The sequence below is a fragment of the Bos grunniens genome, chromosome 10 (assembly GCF_055505025.1).
Source record: "Bos grunniens cultivar Pamir isolate PY7600 chromosome 10, Bosgru_T2T1.0, whole genome shotgun sequence".
NCBI classification, from domain to species: domain Eukaryota; kingdom Metazoa; phylum Chordata; class Mammalia; order Artiodactyla; family Bovidae; genus Bos; species Bos grunniens.
The window spans coordinates 92,997,167-93,022,196 of NC_141174.1; the positions used below are offsets into that span (position 1 = coordinate 92,997,167).

The 25,030-nt window shown below is 35.0% G+C and overlaps 1 protein-coding gene across 6 annotated transcripts in view; it reads left to right on the forward strand.

The window, feature by feature from the left end:
- Positions 1-25,030, forward strand: part of AP3B1 (adaptor related protein complex 3 subunit beta 1) — a 235,814-nt gene that overhangs the window by 110,472 nt on the left and 100,312 nt on the right. For all 6 annotated transcript variants that reach the window (XR_015135511.1, XM_086323143.1, XM_086323144.1 and 3 more), the window contains 4 exons: positions 3,624-3,733; positions 10,680-10,856; positions 21,895-22,081; positions 23,052-23,182. Coding sequence is in view for 5 of the 6 variants with exons in the window: in XM_086323143.1 (XP_086179269.1) it covers positions 3,624-3,733; positions 10,680-10,856; positions 21,895-22,081; positions 23,052-23,182 (605 nt within the window). In the remaining variant the exon portion in view is untranslated. The remainder of the gene's footprint in view (positions 1-3,623; positions 3,734-10,679; positions 10,857-21,894; positions 22,082-23,051; positions 23,183-25,030) is intronic.

A 25,030-nucleotide genomic window follows, 5' to 3' on the forward strand; every position in this document is an offset into this window, starting at 1 on the left:
AATATTAAGAAACTTAAATTGTATTTTTCAGGTTCTGATGGCATAGTTATCATTAGCCTGATTCTTTAACTCTTTATTGTGTGTGCTGCACTTCTGTAGTTTGGAAATCTGGCTCAGTAACAATAAAGAAAGCAATAATATTTTTCATTTATAACGGCCAATTGTTATAACAGAGCCTCTTTGTCTTTCTTTTGAAAGATCTGCTTTTAGGAATAAGTGCTATGAATGAGGCCTCGGGTTCTTTAAAATCTGTAAGACCTTTGGGACCTCTAAGGATCTCTGCCTCTTTGATTTTATATTGTGAATACCTCATCAGCTCTTTGGATACTGTATCTTGCAGCTTTTCAGGGACAGCATTGAGGCTACATTGTTTTTACATGTATTTAATATATTCTTCTTGGACCTGTAGGGCTTTGGGGATTGTTCTGTTGTTGCTGCTGACTTCTTCCTTCTTGTCAGGGACAGGACTTCTAGGAAGACTTGAAGGTTGTCCTAAAATAGCCCATTATGACAATGTAAGATTCACTGATAAACAGATTTCTTAAAGACTTTAGGGAGAAATCTGCATTTTCAGTTGACTTGACTTAGAATAATTTAACTCCCAGTTGATTTTCTTTCACAAAATTTGCTGGTCTGAAAAACTTTTTTACCATCTACTGTAAACTGAAAGAATTGGGGTAAAAGACTTTTTTAAATTTTGTTTATATAATAAACCTTTGTTGAAAATTTGAATTAGTTGAGGTATTTAGTGAGTGTAGAATAGATGAATAAGGTATTCACCAGCCTATAAGAAGTTCCTGCCTTTAAGGAGCTCGTATTCTAACGGAGGGACACAATAATATAAAACAAGTATACTGTAGTCTTCGTATCTATTGAACACTTACTCAGCTGCTGGCTATTGCTCTCATGCAGAACTAGACTACCTGTGTTTGAATGCTAATGTTGTCTTGAATAAATTACCTGACCTCTTTGTGCTTCAGATTCCTCATTTGTAAAATGAAGATAATAGTAGGCTGTACTAATCTTGAGAACCTGAAGTGAAATAAGCCAGTCACAGAAAGGTATATACTGAATGTTTCTACTTGTATGAGGTATTAGAATAATCAAATTCATAAAATTCAAGAGTAGAAAGGTACTTGCCAGGGGCTGGAAGAAAAGGAAAGCGAGCCGCTACTAATCAGTGAGCATCGCGTTTTACTTAGCAAGGTGAGTACGCTCTGGAGATCTACTGTGTAACACTGTACCTGTAGTCAACAGTGGTGTATCGTATGCTTAAAAATTGGTTAGGTGGCAAATCCCCTGTTACGTGTTCTTTCTAAAATAAGTTGTTTTTGTTTTGTTTTGTTTTTAATAGTAGGCTGTAATTCTTGGAGTCAGTACGATTAAGTTCTGTTGAGGACAAAGAGAAAGCTTGGAAAGGCCCAGAACACAAGTTCATTTTGTATTTGTAGGGGAGTGCTGAGGTCTTTGAAAGCCAGGAGGTAGCATAAAGGAAAAATAGGGTGGAATTACTCAAAGGGAATGGGAAGGCACCTAGGTTAGGTAAATAGCACCCCACCACCACCACCACCACCACCCCCCCGCAAGATGTTCAGGTCCTGATGCCTGAAACGTGTGAATATGTTATCTAATGTGGCAAAAGGAACTTTACAGATGTGATTAAGATTCTTGAGATAGAGAGATTTTTCATCCAATAATCTGGGACCCAATATAACCAAATGTCAGAAGCAGAAATTAGAATGATATCTTTGCTGGAAGGGGGCTTGAGTCGAGGAATGTGGGCAGCCTCTAAAATTTGGAAAATAATGGATTTCCCCCCTAGAACCTTCACAGAGAACTTAGCCCTGTTGACACCTTGGTTTTAGCTCCATAAGACATATGTTAAATTCTGGCTTCAGAAGTGTAAAACGATAAGCTCATGTTGCTATCAGCCACCAAGTTTGTGGTAATCCATAACAGTAATGATCAGAAGATAAGGTGGCTCCAAAGGGTAAATAATGCCTAATTTTATTTCAACTATAGTTAGGGTTAGTCAACCTTGCCTGTACACGTGAATAATTAAAAATATACAACTTAAAAAAAAAACTTGGACTAATTTTGCAATAATATGTTTTTAAAAGATAAATTTTTATACTATTGATTCTTCAAAACCATTACATTGCATAGTAATTTCTTATATAACCACTTAATGTTTCCTAGCAGAGGGTAAGTTTGATGAGGGCAGAGTGTCATTCCAATTTGTCTTTGTTTTTCTCTAGTTCCAAGAGGCAGTCTTTGTAAAAGCAACACCTGCTCATAGTAACATAGAACATTAAAGATAAAATGGTAGATTCTAGTCCTGAGTTTGAATTCTCCAGTGCATCTTTCTTTCTTCATCTTTAAAATGCTGATAATAAGCTGCCTACCGTATGTTATTATGAGAATTAAAAGACATACATCATTTCTTAAACTAAAACATTGGCTTCCCTGGTGGCTCAGTGGCAAGCAACCTGCCTGCCAATGCAGGAGATCAGATTTTAGATCTCTGGAGAAGGAAATGGCAACCCACTCCAGTATTCTCGCCTGGGAAGTCCCATGGACAGAGGAGCCTTGGCGGGCTACAGTCCATGGGGTTGCAAAGAGTCAGACATGACTTAGCAACTAAACAACAAGAGCAGCAAACTAAAACATTATGAAATATTAATATATCTTTCCCATGAAGAAATATAATATGAAATGCATATTTTAATAATAATTAGAATGATAGAAAATTTTGCTTGTATTTTTAAAGGGAGCTAGATAAGAAAATATATTTCAGAGAAAATGAGTAACAGAACCCAAGTCATGGCATATTTTCAGGGTAATATTAAAATAAACCTTTATAGTGTATACCAGCGAATCTCTAATATCCATGAATCCCAGTTGATTAAAAAAAAAAAGCCAGAATAACAAGGAAAGGTAATGTTGGTGTCTTTCTTTGGTATTGGTAACCTTAGTAATTGTTTATATAAGATTCATTCCATAAAGCCAGGTGCTCTGACTGGTTTATTGTGTTTTGCTGCTGGTGCCACCAAAGACGTAACTCTGGACCACTAATTAGTCTATAATAATGCAATCTCGGAATCCCAGTTTGAGGATCTGCTTCCTGGAGCCACCCTTAGTACCAGTTACTGTTAAGGCCCTGGCAAGAAACAGATGATACAGTTTAAAGAGATGATTGAAAAGAGTTTAATGAAGGAACTATTTATTAATTGTGGGTGGGATTAAGGGAAACCAACAAGATGTACTGTAATACCCTGGGGCTAGCGGGCTAGCAGAGGTGGGAAGCCTTTGCCATATCTAGAATTAAAGGGAAAGGGCTTGAGGATTGGGAGCAGTTATCAGACCCTGAAGGAGAGAGCGCCTCTTGGGACTGAAACCTTCAATGGAGAAGTACTTGCACTGCCAGGGAGATCTGGCAGGAAAGGGATCTGGGTTGTGGATATTCTCTCGTGTTTTAGTTTTCTCCTAGTCATTTAAGAAATGTGGAATGTTTTGCTAAATTAAATGTACATTTTACTAAGAATACTGTGTTTGAATTGACTTTGAATTGAATTGAAATTCATATTTAAATACGAATAATCCGATTTTTTTTTTTTTCCCAGAAATAGTTGTCGCTGAAAGTGTGGTTGTTATTAAGAAATTGCTGCAAATGCAACCCATGCAACATGGTGAAATTATCAAGCATATGGCTAAACTCTTGGATAGTATCACTGTGAGTACCAGTTAAGAGATCTTTGCTTTCAGTACCAATTGAACCAAATTTTATTCAGTAAATTATGGTTTTGTTAAAATAAATAGATATACTGAAGTATAATGAATAAGAGAGCTGCACAGTCTGGATTCTTGTTCTGAGATTCTGGCCTATTGTGGAAGGAAATCACAGATCTGAAAGAGGGAAAGGTTACAGTAAATACTGCATACTGGATTGGAGTTGGACATGTCGGTGTGAACTGCATTTGTCTTTATGTAGATAGCTAGGTGTGTTGGAGTATATATGTGCAGGTATGTGTGTGTCTGCACACATTTGTATGTACATATGAATGCATTCATGAGTGTACAAAGATATGTTTCTTAATGTGGCCTTTAAGAGGACCTACATGCGATGATAACCCCACACCTAGTGCCCAGATCCTGTTTGTTTTCTTTTGTTTTGATTGAGATATAATTTCATAGCATAAAATTCACCCTTTTAAATCCAGAATTAAGTGACTTTTGGAGTGTTCACCAGGTTGGGCAATTGCCGAACCTTTTCATCATCCCTAAAATCAAGTCCCTAAGCCAAGGCTCCTGATCCTCCCCATACTTCAGCCCCTGATAACTACTGATGTACTTTCTATCTCTACGAATTTGCTTTCTCTGGACATTTCATGCAGTTGGAATCATGTGATAATGTGGCCTTTTGTGTCTGGCTTTTTTCACTTTAGAATGTTTCCAAGGTTCATGCACAGTGTACAAAGTAGTACCACATCCCCGCTTTGGGAAGACTTCGGTTTTTAAATTCCATTCAGCATTTAAAGAAACCAGGACTCCTTAGAGAAATGGCTAGTTTTAGAGCTGGGCCACGGAAAGAACATCTTGTTGGGCCATAAAAACATGGCTCTGCTCACAGGATGGTAGAGATGTCAGAATTTAAAAGAGTTTCCACTGGCTAATTGGAGCAACAAAATACATAATAGTAAAAGGATTATAGCCTATAGAGTAGGGTGAGAGTCTCTGAATCCAAGCTGGAATGGGTGGATGGATAAGTGAATAAGTGAGAGGAAAGGAAAGATCTTTTACTATATTCTCACCACAGTTCTTTTTCTTCATGTCTACTCTTATTGTTGGTTAATAATCAAAGTCAGGACTTCTTATAAAGACTGTATATGAGAGATTAAGAGACTGGATTTGAAAATGACATGACTTGGGTTCAAATTTAGTCTCTGCCCTTTACTGGCTTTGTGATCTTAAGCAATACTTGATTTTCCTTGCTCCAGTTTTCTTTTCTGTAAAATTGAAACACATGTACTAATGACTTTATAGATCTGTTGTGAGGAATATATGAGTCAACATAAATGAAACACTGAGAGTAGTGTTTAGTGTAAACTTTTTTATGATCATGGCTATTGAATTTAATAAGCATCCTTGTTGCTCTTTCTGTTTTGGTTATTTATTTAACATAACTCCTATAGTGTTAATCATATGTCAGGTACTATTCTAAGCACCCAAAAAATATAAAACATTAATTGTAATTACAACTCTGAAAAGTAGGTTCTATTCTATTTTACATAAAAGAAATTGGAGGCAGGATTATTAAACTTTATTACAAATATAGAGCAACATAGAGCAACTTAATTCATTTCAATAAAATTTATGAAAAACCAAAACGGCAAAAGAGAAATATAAAATGTTAGAATAAAAAATTTTTAATAAGATAGTTTTTAAAAAAAGGAAACCGAGACACAGACAGGTTAGGTAACATGATTAAGGTCATATAGTAAGTAGGTCTGCTTTCTTAACCAGCACATTATTGCTGTATTTGTCTTCCTTTTCTAGTCTCTCTTTTTTGTATCCAATTCAGTTGTCCACTCACTGCCCTGGCAAGGACTTTATTGTTGTTTCCTTTTGATTCACCCAAATTATTGACAAATTAGGCATTAAATTGGTCCATTTGCCCATATGTGGAGCAAGTGTTTAACATTATTTGTCAATAATCTACTGATAGGAAGTAGGAGGGTAAAACTTTTTCCTCATATCTACTGAGATAGATATGCAGCATCTCTGTGTAACCAGACATCAGATTTCAATAGTATTTTAGTCATTGTAACAATCACAAATACTCCTGCAGGTATTTAGATACCTTTTAGACAAGTGTTACATCGCCTAGTAAGAACCACTTTTCTAAGCAAGAACTAAGGAGCCAAAGCTGGAAATCTAGATCAGGGCAATCAAAGAACAGAAGTACTTACACAAATACATGTATATATTTATACACATAATTAAATGTATAAAAATAGACTAAATGAGAACTCTTAAAAAAGAAGGGCCATAACATAAAGGAAATTCTAATCTGATACTAAAAATACTGAGCCATCTTAGAAAATTTAGGGGTAGGGTGTGATTAGTTCAGAATAAAAGTGTTTTGAAGGTGTCATGGGAGGAGGAGAGTAGAGGGAGGTGAGATTATTTTCGTAGTCTCATGTGTTTAAAAAGTAGCAAGGACTTCCCTGGTGGCTCAGATAGTAAAGCATCTGCCTACAATGCGGGAGACCTGGGTTCAGTCCTTGGGTCAGGAAGATCTGGTGAAGGAAATGGCACCCCACTCCAGTACTCTTGCCTGGAAAATCCCATGCACCGCAGAGCCTGGTAGGCTACAGTCCATGGGGTCGCTAGGAGTCAGCCACTACTGAGCGACTTCCCTTTCACTTTTCAAGGTGAAAATAGATTATCTTAGGGTGAAAGCAGTGGGTTTTGGTAGGGGAAATAGTTAATTTCTTGCTTGTAAATAATGGCAGAGAAACGTGTGTTGGGTTATGAGAAAGAAATAGGAATGTGGAATTCTGTATTCCAGTCGTCTTGTGCTGTTAGGCCTGTTTTGGTCTTGTTAGACAGGGAGAGGCAAGGCAAAGCAGTGTGAGGGCTTTTGGGGGATGCAGTGGCTTACACACGAAACCTGTGACTGTACGTGAGACCTGGATCAAGCAAGCGACAGGCTTTCTTGGAAAAAGAGTTTGTTGTCTTTGATTATGTCCCTGTGTGGGGCTCAGCAAAATTCTTGATTGCATCAACTTTCTCTACAACAGTTGATGGAATATTCGCCAAGTACATACTTCCTTACAGATCTTACAGCAAAGCTTATTTTTCTGTTTTCATCAAATAGAAGATAACCATTAGCGGAATACAAAGTATGCTAGAAATTCCAAATTCACAAAAAGGAAAAAAAAAAAGAAAACCTAAATGTAAATAATGTTTAAAAATTAAAATGGAAGAGTAAAAATCAAATATATCCTACTCTAAATATGAATGGACTGCATTCTCTCATTAGAAGACAGACTTCGGAATGAAAAACAAAAGCCAGATAAAGGCTATTTATAATTAAAACACTGTTATAAAAGTTGAAAATAGGAAAGTAGGGAAGGAGATAATTAAGTGAATATCAACAAGAATGTGAGATTTAAAATTAATTAAGGGCTTTTAACAAGATAAAATGGGGCATAAAATTCAAAAAGGCCAATGTACAAAGAAATTTAAAAACATATACCTACCTATATGTGCACAAAATATGGCAACTAAATAAATATGTGAAGGAAAAGTCTATGGTAAATGCAAGGAGAAATAGATAAAATACAGTTTTATTCTTTCAGAATGAAATGCATACTACCTGAGGATTGTTCTAACAGGGTTACATATTACCTTGAATGGGACAGGTGAGGATTTTATATTACAAAAGGAGAGTTGAAAGATGTTATTTCGTAAAGACTGCTGAGTGATACTGAAGTAGTGCTCTGTGTACTTCTTGCCCAGCTGCCTACCTGAACGCCTGCCATTTCACAAGTTAACCGCATCTGCCCTGCCACCCCTGCTTAATTCACACTTAAGTTTTAATGCATATTGAGTCCAGATGCAGAATATTGCATCAGATTTGCTATTTGTATGCAGTTTGTTTAGATGTCTTCTGATTGTGCCTTTGACAAATTTAAATAAAATTGATGTTTTTGCAGGTTTTACCATACACTGTTGCATTGTGCAGTGAGCTGGTATTGTAACACAATAGCTTTTAAATTGAACTGCTTACAGAGTGATCTGTGAAATCTTTCGGAATGTCTTTCTATAACTGCTGTGGTCAGCTTGGAAAGATTATTCGTTTTTGCAGGCAGGTTAATAGGTTAAAATGGCAGTGGAAACTGCCTTCTGGTAGAAGGTTTAAAAAGTGCACTTAACCACTTGCTCAGGGCATTTAGAATAAAGGCTCAAGCAGAGTCACTTACAGTCCAGTTTGTCTTTGGAAATACTGAAAAGTAGAGGTTCAGAATGAAAGTGTTATATCATATGTGTGCATGTGTGTTAATAGTTTGGCTTTAGCCGTGGAGAACAAAAAGTGGCTAATTTTCGTACTGTTTTTTTCAGTTGCTTCAAACCTTTGAAAATAGTGGCCACGGATTCATAGAATCAGTAATGTACAAGTGAGAGTCTTATAATTTAACAGGGAGGGAAAGGCAGGGCTGAAACCTGAAAATTTTATGATTCTGATTCCAGCCAAATGCACAAAATTAGGTTTATCAGTTTTATAAGCTTTTTAATGTCAGCACAGAAAGCTTGGTTTCAATATACTTATTGATAAACTTCCTGTTGTGGAGAAATTTTCTGTGTTTTTAAAATGTTACTTGGAAATTTTATTACCTTAGTTCTGGACTCTCTGAATGTTATCCTGGCCCCACCGCACCACCACTACCATCTTGAGATTTTCAGTATGAACATTTAGAACTTACTGATTTTTAATTTTTTAAAGATTTATATTTTAAATGTATGCACTATGTTTAGAATATTTGAATATTATTTTAATCTTGGTATATTAATGAATAGGAATAAAATAATCTCTTAGACCTTTGGGGGATTGTCCTTTTAACTGAAAAAAAAAAAAAAAAAAGTGTATAACCAAAGGATTAAAGTGGAGTAATAGATTGTGATATGTCATAGAATTCTAATTTTTATACTAGCAATATATAATAAAATATTTAAGAAAAATAAATCTAGCATAACTGAAATCTGAAGTTGCTCATATATTCTTATTTAGAGATACATTTCATTATGGTAGGCAACTTGAATTGCTTCATACTGGAAAATTTAATGTACCACTCAATTACTATTCTTTAGCCCAATTTAAAGTAATAGATTGGAAGTAAGACCTTAATGCAGTGTAACCTTTGGAACAGTGGAAATAGCCTCTTTCTTCCCAAAAATCAGTATACAGTAAGGATATCAATTTTATCATAATACATGAGTAGATCTGTAATAGCATTTAGTATTTTACTATTACTTATGCTTAGTACTTAAAATTATTATGTAAATATACTAATTTTCTTCTCTCTTACTAAACTTATTCTAATATTAATTTAAAGATGGTAATGTTAACATGTTATTTAAAAATGTGTACTTGATTTTAAAGTTTTCTGATGACCTCATTCTGGTGAATGACTTGACTTAGTGATGTCGAAATAATTTTTTATTATTCTCAAAATGGGTGTTTTGAAGGAATTTGAGATGGTAGATATTGTGATAAAATTCTCACTTTGCAAAGGTCTCCATTCTCACTTTCTTCCTTGACAGTCATACTGTGTACAGCTGTGAAACTGTAATGAAAACATTGGGACTTTATTTGAGAAATTAGAAAAGAACTTCATAAAGAGTCTTACCTCTTCTTGTGATGCTACTTCTTAATGATAGCCAGTGGTTTTTTCATTTATTATAGAAAGCAAATTTTCTATATAGCTGAAAATGTTCGCAGAAACTAATTTGCATACCCCTTCAAATTCCTTTTGGAATAAGGGAGAATACAAATAAATAGTAATAAAACTAATTTGCATGCTCTAAATAAAATGTTCTTCTTAATGGTGCTGGTGGAAGGTTTCCAATTTTTAGCAAAGCATTTATTTTTAAGAAACAAATTATATGGAAAGGTACTTTATTAAAAATATATAAAGAAAAATGCCATATTTGACAAGTTTATCTTATTCCTATTTCTTTTATTGATGACCAAATAATAGACCAGCATTCATGATTTTATAAGCAGATCTTGGTAATTTTGTCAGTGCTGTAGCTACAGATACGTAGAAAACAATAACAGTTTTGATTTGGAATCAAGGCCTTAAATGGGTCCTCTGTTCCTTTGTCTGTATTGTCCATGGCTTCTCAAAATGTGGTTTGCAAGCCACGTGTCTCAAGAATCATCTGTGATGCTTCATGGAGCATGGATTCCAGGGCCCCATCATAGAACTGCTGTCTTAGAACTGATAACAAAAGCCAGCAGTCCTCAGTTCAGTTCAGTTCAGTTGCTCAGTCATGTCCAACTCTTTGCAACCCCATGGACTGCAGCACACCAGGCCTCCCTGTCCATCACCAACTCCCGGAGTTCACTCAAACTCTAATCCTAACCTTGGATGCTTTGTATAGGCATTGAGAGTTGTGAACCAATGCCCTGGAGCAAAGGTCAGCTGACTTTTCCTATAAATTGATAGATAAGTAAATATTTTCAGCTGTATGGGGAATAGCAGCCCAGTCCAATATTCTTGCCTGGAGAATTTCATGGACAGAGGAGCCTGGAGATACTGAGTGACTAACACACTTGTTTCAACTGCTCTTCTGCAATTATAGCACAGGAGCAGCAGCGATGATAAATAAACAAATGGGCTAGGCTAGACAGATCTGGCCCAGGAGTTTGCAGATCTCTGATAGATTCAAGATTCTAGACCAGTGGGTTTTCCTTTATGAAATCAGTTTTATTCAGATTTTCTGGTAACTGAAGAAAATCTGTAAATATAAGAGGACTTCCTGGATATACGTTAAATGAATTAATAGATGTAAAACTTTTTATAATATTTAAAGCCTTTTCTATATTACTATTAAGGAGAGTGTGATTATTTTGTTTGCAATGGTTCGATGTTATCTGCTTCTACTATTAGGTTCCTGTGGCTAGAGCAAGTATTCTTTGGCTAATTGGAGAAAACTGTGAACGAGTTCCTAAAATTGCCCCTGATGTTTTGAGGAAGACGGCTAAAAGCTTCACCAGTGAAGATGATCTTGTGAAACTGCAGATTTTAAATCTTGGAGCAAAATTGTATTTAACCAACTCCAAACAGGTAAGAGACTAATCCTTAGTCTACCTATGTGGAATCTACTTTCTTCTTTGCTCTGATCAAGCAGCTATGTCCATTTATACATTAGTCTGTCCATTCAACAATTACCCGGTGCCTGTTTCTTTAAGGTTTTACTTTAGATGGTAGTGGTGTAAAGAGACGATGTCCTGGTCTAGTTGAGGAGAAAAACATAAAAAAATGAAATAGTACATGATAAGTACTATAATAGTGTATTGTGACACAGTGGAATTCCAGAGGAGAAAGTTATTGAAAGTCTGAAATAGAAGGAGGAGAGAGGTCAGACAGAGTTTCATAAAGGATAAGATTCCTGACTAAGGGCTTTTAAAGAGTGGTTTACTATATAGAATAAGGAGAGAGGAGAGCAAGGGGTCAGAGTCGTGACACAGTGTGGTGCCCCCAGGAAACTTAAAGCTGAGTTTCGAAAGGTAGGCAAGGGCAGGACTTGATTCTCCATGTGAAGGGAAAACCATTAAATATTTTTAATAGTGGTATAATTGACCATGTTTGCAGTTTAGAATATTCACTTTTTAAATCAGTTGACTTTGTGGAACTGTTGATTAGAGAAATAGCCTGTATGTATAAAATGCATAGAATCACTTCTGGGTATAAAATAGGATCTTTCTCATTCTTTTTCCTTTGTCTAAATAACTGTTTAGACAAAGGAAAAAGAATAAGAAATTCTCAAGTAACTCCTCAAATTAATTTCTGTATATTTTCAGGTTGTCTTCATTCCTAATTGTGATGTGAGTTGTATTAATACAGCTTTGGCTGATGGGTATATCAAATTTGTGACCAAATAATCGCAGATATTTTGAGCATATTTCTATGATATAGATTTTATCTTTATATTTTTAAGTCAGTCTTTGAAAGGAATCAGTCATTTCCAAGTGTCATGTAAATTAGTTCATGCAATGAGTTATTTTTTAAAAACTGAGTAAAAGGGGAAAACTGTTTGCTGTTGAGTTGCTTCTTTATTGATAAAAGCACTGTTTTAGCCTGACATTCATTGTTTTTACTGTTCGTATGGTATTGTGAATGTTACCACGACACCTAGAATATATCATTTTTATGGCCTTATTGGAACAATGGGCTTCCCTGGTAGCTCAGACGGTAAAGAATCCGCCTGCAATGCAGGAGACCTGGGTTTGATCCCTGGGTTGGGAAGATTCCCTGGCGGAGGGCATGGCAACCCACTCCAGTGATCTTGCCTGGAGAATCCCCGTGGACAGAGGAGCCTGGCAGGCGACAGTCCATGGGGTTGCAAAGAGTCAGACATGACTGAGCTACCAATACAGTGCATCATAACAATGGTTTGGCTGCAATAAATCAATCTAGCTTATAGATTATCAGCAAAGAAAAGTAATACAAAATTACTATGTTACTCAACACTGAAGTAGTTATGTCTTACAAAACTAAATAAAGGTTCTTTGGAGCAGTAAATAACCAATAATAGAGCATAGTACTCTATGTTCAGAAATTGTAAAGTGTATTCCATAACTTTTTATTCAGTGACTTTGAAGACAACATAGTTTGCACTCAGCTCATTTTTGGAGCTGAACTTCTGAAGTGTTGTATTGTGTATTTAAGAATGATACTTCTAGATAACCATAATAGACTTGACCACCAGCTGGTGAAACAGTTATGTTTAGGAAAAAAACTCATTGTTTTTAAATGATTAAATATAAAAATAGATGAACAAAGCTACCCTGTAAGGTTGTGTTTTGTTCTCCAGTTTCTCATTTCTCAAGGAGTTTTAGAGAATTCATAAGTAAGAATTAGCACCAAAGAATAATGTTTAAGTTCCATTAACTTGAAAGCATTTTTAAATTGCATGATTCATAATCTACTGGATATGAGATAAGACTAAAATTCTTGTAAATGTAAAAAAAAATTTTTTCTATACATGTTACTTTTAGCCATCTTTAAAACTCAACTAGGGAGACCAGGCCACACAGTGTTCAGAAACTGATTTGCCATGATGTCCCAATATTTGTTTGTAGATCCAACTTCCCTGTGGCCTAGATCTCTCAGTGAGCATTTGCAGAATTTTTATTGCATTATTTAATTATAGGGGATGTCTAGATTGATTTTTATCAGATATAGGAGTTATATGCCTAAAAATATCTCAAATGTCTTTATTCAATGTAAAAGAGATTTTGAAACTTAGTCAACAGTCTGCTTTTGGTAGTATTGAGTAAATTCCTACTGGGCAACTGTAAACTGTGAAAATACAAAAAGGAAACAACTGCCTGAAGTCTCTGAAGAGTAATTAAAAGTGGGAAGATTCTGAAGGGAAATTGACACTTTTCTGGGTCTGATCCTGAATTCAGTCTTCAGTTGGCACTACACATAAAGACTGAAACTCCAAAAGGAAACCCAGAGTCCTCCTGCCTGAGGAAGTAGAGGACAGAGTTTAAGAAAAATACAGGGAATTCCCTGGTGGTCCAGTAGTTAGGACTCCTTGCTTTCACTGCTGAGGGCCCAGGTTCAGACCCTGTCAGGAAGCTAAGATCCTGCAAGCCACTTGGTGGGGTCAAATAGAAAACTACCACCAAAGATATTGAAAAGTTAAGGAAGAATTCTAGAAGGGAAAGAGCCAGTGTGAGGAGCCTCAAAATCTGAATAATTCTGTCCAAGTCTCTGGCTGACACCTGAACCACATATATGCATGGTGGATTTTGAACAGCACAGTTAATAAAGGAACTGAACTGCAATTTGAATAGCACTGAGGAGACACTCTGTACTTTGAACCCAACCTAAAATATAGCAAAGTTTAGGGTTTCTACAGTTCAGCATTCATAATGTCCAAGATAAATCCCAGTTTACTCAACGTAAGAACTTGAACAGAGAATTACTATTTAATGGATATAGAATTTCAATTTGTGAAGACATTAAAATTTCTGGAGATTAATGGTGGTAATGGTTGCATAACACTGAACTGTGTACTTAAAAATGGTTGCAGTGTATATTTTATGTTTATTTTAGCACAATAATGAACAAGAATAGGAAAATATGACCAGTTTTCAAGAAAACAAAAACCAGAAACCAACTTCTAGATGACTCAGATGTGGAAATTTACAGGTATAAATTTGAAGCAACTTTTATAAATGATTGATGACGTAAAGGAAAATGTGTTCACAATAGATGAAAAGCGAACTCTTAGCAGAGAAATAAAAACTAATAAAAAATAAATGGAAGTTCTAGAACTGAAAAATACATTTTGTCTAGTATTACATATTCTTTAATATTTTAATTTTTTTTGGTATGGAGATATAAAGCTCTTCATATAGTTTTTAAAAATTATGATTAAGACTCTGTATATGAACTTTTTCTGTAAGTTTCCTTTATTTTCTGACTTTGGGCTCTTTCAGTGGAAATTTAGAAAGCAGTTGGTATGTGATGACCTTAGAGCATTGTAGGCAGACACTTTACCATCTGAGCCACCAGGGAAGTCCACCTTAGAGCTACTTAATGTCAATTACTGGAAGTCAGATGGTAATCAAAAGTACAGGCTCCAATATTAGACTGTCTGACCTCAAATACTGTTTTACCACTTACTAGCTACATGATTTTGGACTGATTATACAGTCTACATAAGACTTAGTTTCCTAATATGTAAGATGGGAGTTACAATAATATGGTCAGTTATTTATAATTCGATATATATATTCCTAAAAATCATTATGCTTTATAGAAATGCACAAACCGTGGGAATTATTGCAAAACTAGAACCAGAGATATAGCACTCAAAAAATTCGTTGATGACACAGGCTCTATGCAGTGACATTTATACCCTTTCTTGGATCAATTTTCTTGGCATTGAAAAAGTCAAGATAAAACATAAAGGTAAAAACACTCAAGTTGACAAAAAAATGTGTATACTGTAAAATTTTTTAAAATCTGGTTTTCTGTATACTATCAGTGAACTATGAGGAAGAGAAATTAAGGAAACAGTCCCATTTACCATCGGATTAAAAAGAATGAAATACCTAGGAATAAACCAACCTAAGGAGATGAAAGACCTGTACTTGGAAAATTATTAGACACTGGTGAAAGAAATGGAAGATGTCACAAACGAAAGACATACCATGTTCTTTGATTGGAAAAATTACTTTTGTTAAAATGACCATACTACCCTAGGTAATCTACTGATACAGTGCAATCCTTAGCAAAATACCAATGGTGTTTTTCACAGAATTAGAATGAGTAACTTCAGAATTTGTATGGAAACAAATTCCAAATAGCCGAAGCACTCTTGAGAAAGAACAGAGCCGAGGGAATCATACTTCTTGACTTCAGATTGTTTGTGAAAGTGAAAGTCGCTCATTCGTGTCCGACTCTTTGTGATCCCAGGGACTACACAGTCTGTAGAATTCTCCAGGCCAGAATAATGGAGTGGGTAGCCTTTCCCTTCTCCAGAGAATCTTCAGATTGTACTAGAAAGCTACCGTAATCAAAACAGTATGGTTCTGTCACAAAAACAGACATATAGGTCAGTGGAACAGAATAAAGAGCTCAGAAAAAAACCCACACACTTACAGTCAATTCATCTATGACAAAAGAGGTAAGAATATACAATTAAGAAAAGATAGACTTCAGTAAGTGGTGCTGGGAAAGCTAGACAGCTATATGTAAAAGAATGAAATTAGAATGTTCTCTGTCACTGTATACAAAAATGAACTCAAAATGGGTTAAAGACCTAAATGTAAGACTGGATACTATAAAACTCCTAGAGAAAAACAGAACACTCTTTGACGTAAGTCACAATATTTATTTGGATCCATCTCCTGAAGCAAAGGAAACAAAAGCAAAAATAAACAAATTGGACCTAGTTAAACTTAAGAGTACATCATGAGAAACGCTGGGCTGGAAGAAGCACAAGCTGGAATCAAGATTGCTGGGAGAAATATCAATAACCTCAGATATGCAGATGACACCACCCTTATGGCAGAAAGTGAAGAGGAACTAAAAAGCCTCTTGATGAAAGTGAAAGTGGAGAGTGAAAAAGTTGGCTTAAAGCTCAACATTCAGAAAACGAAGATCATGGCATCTGGTCCCATCACTTCGTGGCAAATAGATGGGGAAACAGTCCATGGATAATGGAATACTACTCAGCCATAAAAGAGAATAAGTTTTTTGCTATTTGCAACAACATGCATGGACTTGGATAGCATTATGCTAAGTGAAGTAAGACAGAGAGTGACAAATACTGTGTGATATCACTTACATGTAGAATCTAAAAAGTACAACAAACTAGTGAATAAAACAAAAAAGAAGTAAATTCACAGATAGTACAACTGCTGGTTACCAGTGAGGAGAGGGAAGGGGCAGGGGTGACATAGAGGTGGGAGGAAAGGTTGGTACAGGATTTTCTGAAATCATCTCTGTGAAACTTTTGAAAACTGTAAAGCAGTACAGAATTTAGAGTCATTTAATAGCATTTTTTAATTAAAAAAATTTAAAGTCCTATTTAGTCATGGAATGATGAAACTGATTAGCTAGAACATAGTGCTGCTTACATTTGCCTCTGATATATGTTAAGAATTCTGTGTAGTTCTCCTGAATTTACCAAACACATTTGCTAGTATCCTTCTGTTTAAAAGTTACAACCATGTGGAAACAATTTTAAATGCTGAGTCCTGTAAGGTTTTTTAACATTCCATAAACAAATATATGTGTAAGCTGATGTTAGGAGTATAAGATAACTTTTTCATTATTTTGTGTTGACCTGTATAATATTTGAAGAAGGCTGCTGCTGCTGCTAAGTCGCTTCAGTCATGTCCGACTCTGTGCGACCCCATAGATGGCAGCCCACCAGGCTCTGCCATCCCTGGGATTCTCCAGGCAAGAACACTGGAGTGGGTTGCCATTTCCTTCTCCAATGCATGAAAGGGAGAAGTGAAAGGGAAGTCGCTCAGTCCTGTCCGACTCTTCGCGACCCCATGGACTGCAGCCTACCAGGCTCCTCCGTCCATGGGATTTTCCAGGCAAGAGTACTGGAGTGGGTGCCCGTTGCCTTCTCCATTGAAGAAGGCTATTGTTGAGCAAATAGTTTTTCCCAGTTTATTACTTGTCAAGAGTATTTAGGTAAAAAAATGATGCCCATGTTTTGAGAAGTTTTTTTAGAATATTGGATTTCTTCATATTTACAAAGCATTCCCCCCAAATTTTTTTCCCAGAAATGATTCCTTAAACAGGAAAAGAATATGACATAAAAATTGAATACAAAGCTGTGTATATGCTATTGAATATTGCTGTGATTTATGGTACATTATAATATTCTCTTCATCTTGTATGATTTTTTTTATAAAACCCATTTGAATGTACTGTTGAGTGTCCAGTCTGGTTTTGACTGAGCCTTCGGTCATACTGAAATGCCATGATTGTTTACGTGATCGTGTCTGTTTTCCTTGTTACTGTTGCCCAGGACAGATCTGATTTTTATCTGTTGTTTCAGTGTCCCATCCAGTTTAGGCTTTATCCCAGGGTTTTCATTTTTAATGAAGTTGTTGTTGTTATTGTTCAGTCCCTAAGTTGTGTCCAACTCTTTGCAACCCTATGGACTGCAGCACACCAGGCTTCCCTGTACTTCACTGTCTCCCAGAGTTTGCTCAACTTATGTCCATTGAGTCAGTGATGCTATCTAACCATCTCATCCTCTGCTACTCCCTTCTTCTTTTGCCCTCAATCTTTCCCAGCATCAGTAAGTAGGCTCTTCATATCAGGTGGCCGAATCACTGAAGCTTCAGCATCAGTCCTTCCAATGAGTGAATATTCCGGGTTGATTTCCTTTAGGATTGACTGGTTTGATCTCCTTTCTGTCCAAGGAGAGTTGCATTAAAATAAGTCCGAGTAAGTTTGTAAGTTTCCATGTTGTACTTCTAACTTTTGCCATGGTTTTTTCTAGTGGCCTGTGAAACACAAGTGTAGTGAACAGAGCTTTCATTTAAAACTAAGAAACATTTAAATGGAAAGACTTTGTCTTTCTTTTCCCAGCCTTTCTGAGATACAGCATGACTAAGCTTTCCCATTCAGAGCAGCATGTAGGATGTGTACTGAGAAAACAAAGTGTGCCCTGATAAGGCAGGCCCCTCTTTTTCCCGGTGGTGGTGACGTAAGTGTTGAAGTGTTTTATCTGATGGTAACTTGATGGTAACCAGCATGTTGTGTCACAGCCTGTGCAAAGCATTAAGCTCCCAGCTGTCAGTGGCTGGAGTGAGAGGAAAACATGGGAACTTAGGGGTTGGTTGTGGACGAAACATGTGCAGGAGATAGAGACAGAACAATCTTGCTATAAACTATTCAAGAGAGTGGTCAGGGCACTCTTTCTGCAGTAGTTTTGTCATTTACTGTGTACTGTAAATCTAAAACCTATTTACTTTATTATTTGGCAGTTCTTTTTTTTTATTTTGTTATGAATCCAGCGGCAATAAATTCTGAAAACTTGAAGTGTATATTTAATGAAGAATGAAGTAGAGAATTTCTGTATCATTATTTAACCTGCACAAAATGTTCATCAGCATGTACCATCTACCATGAAAATCATAGTGATACCACTAACCATACAACAAACTGAAGATAAGATAAATCTGCTAAAACAGGGTCAGCATCTGTTTTCAAAACTGGAAGATATTTTAGGAAGTCTGGGCCTCAGGGTGACGATTTAATGTATACACGTGCCAAATATGTTTACATCCCTTTCTGTGAGACATCTCATATAGATCAAGTAACTTTTAAAATTTAGTTTTATTTTTTATTACACGTTTTCTTTTGCACATTTGAGGAATGAAGCAATGACGGTTAGTGTACTGGCTCCATTAGCAGAAAAAGGACCCAAATGATGCTGCTGGTTTTCAAATAAAAAAACAATTAATTCCAATAATAGACCATTTTTACTCAAAGCTTTTGTACATTTCTTCTGTCAGTGTAAATGGAATCTGAGTAAAGCTTTTGAAAGTTTATTCTGTCAAAATCGCTGTAAAATGCTATTGTAAATTTAAAAGCCCCAACGTGGCTTTCACTGAACGCATGTTGTCATGGTAAAAGCAACGTTCTTATTAAATGAAGAAAACTATGGAACAGAAATATTTTGGGCATTGGTTGTGGTGCATGCAAACTTACTCTGCTTATTTTACCAATTGAAATAAAACTACAATGGTCAAATGTACTGATACTTGATATGTGTGGTTTAACTGAACTGCAGAATTCTTGTGATGAAGCTAATATTGAAAGGGCATACTTCAGCGTGACAGCACACACTCTCATACTCAGTTTTTCCTGCATGTGACCAGCAGGACTTTAGAAATGTGATACTGTGAAAACCTACGTTGTAAATTAGCCTGTGTTATATACTGGCTTTTTTGCCTGGATTAGGTGGGTGGGTGCGTGGGGAGTTGATTAAGTGAGATTTTTGTGTGTTGGTTAGATTTTGATTCAAAATCATTTGGAAACCTTTAAAGTGTTTACCAGGTAGAGTTCCAACAACCTTCAGCTTTTGAGAACTTTAAGCAAAATAGCAGTTCTTGGAAACAAATCTTGCAAAGAGAATGACATTGAAATATTTCCCGATAAAAACAAAGGAAGAATTGAGCAAATTAAGTGGTAAGAGCTATTAATTTATTGTAGAAGTTCTTTCATTTGCAATATTTCAGCTCTGATGAAGACTTTTTTGATGGAGCTACTATTTTAGTTGGTTAAGTTTGTATTTTGTATTAGAATGAAATGAAATTGAGAAGGCAGTTAATTTTACAGTAGCTAAATTTGATGAAATATTAAACTATAGAGAATTATTCAAAAGTTTTATCTCATAAAGATAGTTTCGTTGGAGGGGAAAAAATTAAATATCTAGGCTTGAGGTATTTACAGATTTTAACATGAAAGCATTGAGAATATCCTTTATTCAACAGAATTTTTTCTATGCTTATTGGATCATTCAAACTGTAATGAGGGCATTTTCTCCATTAAAAATATTAAGTTCTATAGTGAAGAATAAGTTGCAAATGTCAATACTTTCATCATTAGTTATCATAAAATTCTATTTTGAAGATAATGGTAAGCAATCTTATTTTTTTAATTAAAAATAATAACAATATATAAAATTACATTCTTTAGATAAATACCAATGACTTGGTTTTAGAGATAGAGCTAAGAAATTGATTAAGGTATGGGAATAAAGAGGTATGTGAGTAAATAATTATCCTGTTCATGTTTTAAATGCATCATGGGACCTGGATATGTTTTTATCTTTTAGAATTTTAATTTTGAAAATACACTTTGGTATAATTATTTCATAACCCACCAATATAATAAAGCAAGTTTTATAGTCAATAAGTGCATATTATGGAAATTACATAATCTTGATAACTTAAAATTTTCTATCTCACTTTAAATAGAATCTGTTAATATTTGAAATAATTAACTTCCTAAAAATTAATTTCGGAGACTAGAAATAAAAGCAAGATGAATCACTCCACTAGCTTAAAAAATTACTGCAATGAATAGACTTTTTATCTGATTTATTCTAGTTGCATATTCTAAATCCCAACATTCAGATATACTTTAGAGAGTTAACTTAGTTATGAATTCTCACTACAGTTGAAGAAACTTAACAGTAGGATGTATTTTCCAGGTTATCCCAGCAAGTTGATTACACAGTCCATTGTACCTTGGATTGACCTGGGTTATTCACTTGGTGACTGTTTTGCTGATTGTCCTTAAAAAATCAATCATAGAAATTTTCTTATCTGTTGTTGAACCAACGTAGTCTAGTAATTAGTGAATAGCAGTTGTTGTTAACCAAATTTAGAATAGCTCTATTAACATTTTTCATCTGTATTTTTTGTAGTTCTACTTTAGTAAAACTAGGTTAATGGTTTTTAAATAGATTGTTACTGAAAGAAGGTTGCTTTCTATCCAAACCAATTATCTTAATGAATTAATATTGTAAAAGAGTTTGCCACACCATTCCTGTATCTTGACTTACTGTTATAGAACTATCTTTAGCTCTACCCGACTTGATGGATTTTGTTGTTTTTAATCCATTTCTAATGTCTATAAAATGTTCTAATGTAGATGTTTATTTTTTCCATGTATTATGAATCCTGTTTATAGTTAGAATTGTATATGTGTAACCTTCTAAAGTAAAATTATGCTTTTTCAATAAAGTAATGAGTGGAAAATACAAACCTATTTTGTTAACATTTCAATTTTGGTTTAATTATTATTAAAATTATCTCAATATATGTTAATGTAGTACAGTCAAAAATTGACTTAGGAAATCTTATTAGAGTGTAAAAGCTACTATAATAAGTTGTTCCCTAACATAAATAAATAAATGACCAATATTACTAGAGGCCATAAGCAATATGGGGAAAAAAATGGAAGGAGTCTTTTATCCTAGTTTTTAGAGGGCATCAGCAGCTTGCTTTTATGAAAAAGTAACAGCTAAATGCACTGCAAATAATTTGCAGTAATCCAGTTCAGTGATTCATGTGTCTGCTTTAATGGGTCATAATTCAGGGTAAAGTAACTGAGTGTAGTCAGAGTGCAGACACTGCTTATGCCAGGGACAGTATCTCTTCATAAAACACACCTCAGGAGAAGCAGTTTGCCAGCCCCCTAATACTCTCTGATGTTTTGATGTCCTGCATATTTTTCCGATTAAGTTTTGAGTGCCATGTTTTTAGTTGTATTTCCACATTCATTATTCTCACGTAGACCCTTCAGCGGGTTTGCCATATATGATTATTTTTTTAATGATGCCTTTCTTTCCACTTCAGCAGTTTAATAATCTAGCACATGGCTGCTTCTCAGTACTCAGCATTCACCTCCCCAATACTGAAGAGGACATGTGCTTTGGCTTCAGAATTCCATTTGCAGTGTTAGAAATGCATATTCCCTATGGAACAACATTTGTTTGACATAACCATTCATTTTTATTACCTCTTTAAATATGTTTATCCAGAGTTATCAATAATCATAAATAACTGTATTCTCATCTTCTTCTGTTTTTTTCCAACAGACAAAATTGCTTACCCAGTACATATTAAATCTCGGCAAGTATGATCAAAACTACGACATCAGAGATCGTACAAGATTTATTAGGCAGCTTATTGTTCCGAATGAGAAGAGTGGAGCTTTAAGTAAATATGCCAAAAAAATATTCCTGGCGCAGAAACCCGCACCACTGCTTGAATCTCCTTTTAAAGGTATTATTATCAGAATATACCTGCAGATATTATGTTATCTTAAAACTTATGATACTATATCCCATTTCTAACATGTTTAAAATTTATCTCTTAGAAAATGTGTGATTAGTGTGTATAAATATATAAATACGAAAAGTGTGCTGTCTATTCATTCATCTCTTCTCTGATACAAGCTTTATATTAGTTAGTTCAAGTTTATGTTTTTATAGGCCTTATTTACCTAAATAATTTCAATGTTCTGACGTTTATTCTTACCAAATGATTGGACTGAACAATAGATAAAAGCTGTGTTGTTTTTGCAGACATTGACTTCATTTCTGGTTTAAATAGATAGCTTTGTTTAATAAGGGATATGTAATTCACCTTAATAGTGAGTTATTAAATATTCTGTGTACACTAACATAAGCTTTTCCGGAAAGAATTATTTCATAGAAGTATCCCTTTATATTTGTTTGCTTTTCAGACATGGAAATTGACTTATTTTCCCCAGCTTTTTAAAAGGAGTAATTTATCAGTTTCGCAAGTAGCCATTACAGTGGGAATCGAATGATTATATACTTTGGTTTTCATATTGTTTCTCCTTTAATTGTTGTAAAGGCATAAAAAGCAGTTCAGTTTTGTAGTAAAACTATTAAAATTCTGAATGTGTTGGTGGCAAGACATGTATATGGATTGTTTAACTGTGCTGTCATTCTTAATATTCACAGTAAAGTAATTTTTAGAGAAGCTACATATCAGAGCAACACCTCTAAACACACTGACTGATTAGCTTTTTTATTGACCATTATCGGGGAGATTATTGTAATCTATGGACTGAAATCAGTTTTTTTGACCTGTGAAGAGTTTCCTAGTTTATATTTATTCCTTGACATTTGAGGTAATATGCCAATTACCTTGAGCTCTGATTAGGATTGTTCTCTGTTATATGCAGCTCAGATTGTTTATTTTATATTTTCCTTTATTTTAATAGATAGGGATCATTTCCAGCTTGGCACTTTATCTCACACTCTCAACACCAAAGCAACTGGGTACCTGGAATTATCTAATTGGCCAGAGGTGGCGCCTGACCCATCAGTTCGAAATGTAGAAGTAATAGAGTTGGTAAGTTGACCTTTCTGAAATTAATTTTGTCAAGCAGTAGGAGATTCTAGGATAGCTGCTGTTTTGTATAAAAGCTTTTTTGGGGGGGGCGGTGAAAACTGAAAATTGTTCTGGTATTTCTAAATGTAATGTGTTAGATATATCTTGCTGCTATGGGAACTAAATATTGTAGTATTCCTATGTCATTGTACATGTACTGTTCCTTTTCTTCAAGGAAATAGAGAATTGAATTCTCTGCATCAGTGCCACCCACATTTGTGATACTGCATTTGTAGCTGTGCAGATTCAATTTCTAAGGTATTTAGTTTCATTGAGTTGAGCTTTTCCCACTTAGTTTAGAGACTCATAAGCTTCCTGTCAATATTTTCCAAATCATTTTTGCTATCTCTTCCAGAAAAACCATACAAAGTGTTCTTTTGGCTTTTCTGAGGAACCTTTTTCACATGAAGCCAAATATAAATAGGAAGCATTATGTACCAAAAATATCCTTGAACAAGGTCACAATTAATGAATAATATATTGCTTCACATTAAAAAAAAAAGTCTCTGTATAAATACTTTTTTCCTAGGTCTTTATAACATGCTGGCCACTAAAATAAGGGAATTAATGTTCTTTCCTAATATTATCTCTTTCTTATATAAACAAGAAAAATAAAGAGAGGTCTTCTTATTGTCTTTAAAGATTATGTGAAAGATATCTGATATTTTTTTAAATAGAATTAATAAAAAGAACAATTATTTATTACATCCTGGGTGCCTTTCCAGTACAGCACATATATTGAACTAGGGTTCAGGTAACTAGTCTTTATCTATAATTCCTATGAGAAAGTCCGTTAATCTTCTTGCCTACTAACTTTTCCTTATACAATGGGGAAAAAACTGTCTTCCTTTAAATAGAAGAATTCCGTACCCACACTTGGCAGCTTGTAGGGTCTTAGTTCCCTGACCAGAGATTAAACGTGGGCCACAACAGTGAAAGTGCCAAGTCCTAACCTCTAGACTGCCAGGAAATTCTTGGGGCACAGCCATTTAATTTGACTGCTTTGAAAAGTATGTTTCTCTTAACTACTCAAACTTATCCGGCTTTGGAGTGTGGCCAGGGCAATAATAACCAGTAACTAACCCAGGTAGTGTTCTTTGATAATATTTTATAATCATTATTTGTTTAAACCTCATAATTATTATAAGCGATGGTGATTGTCATTCCCGTTTTGCAGATGACGAAACGAAGGTTCAGAGAACCTAAGTAAATTGCCCAAGTTCCCATAGCTAGTAAGTGATAGAATTGGAATACCACTTCGTATCTGAGTCCACTGTTCACGCTCTTACTGCATTTTATTATGTAACATAATGAGAGGAAGCTTGAGGTTGTTGCAATTCTGGACTGTCCTTAGTATTTATTAGCACCACTGTTTTCAGGTTGTGACAAATTATCTCTATTTAGAGACAATTTTTTAAAATATAAAACTAACAAGTTCCATGTTTCTCCTTGCAACTAAGTTTGGTGATTTCTCCTCAAATATACATACTACTCTTAAGTATTCTTCAAAAAGATTGGCTTATTTATGAAACATTTGGTCAGATACTAGCATACAAAGAGAATGTTCTTTGTTGTAAGTAATACTCTCTCCTAATTTCTTTTGCCTGTTTGTTTTTATGTTTCTGTCCCTTTTCATTATTAGGTACGTAATGTTTTGGCCCAAGTAGAATCACCCTTTTATCCCACCCTACTTCTACCCTTATCCCTCCTCCTTGCTGCCCCAATCCACACACACACAAAAAAAGTTAAATAAAAATATCATCTCAGAAATTGATAGCAATGCCATGCAGTTTAATTTGGTCTCAGCAG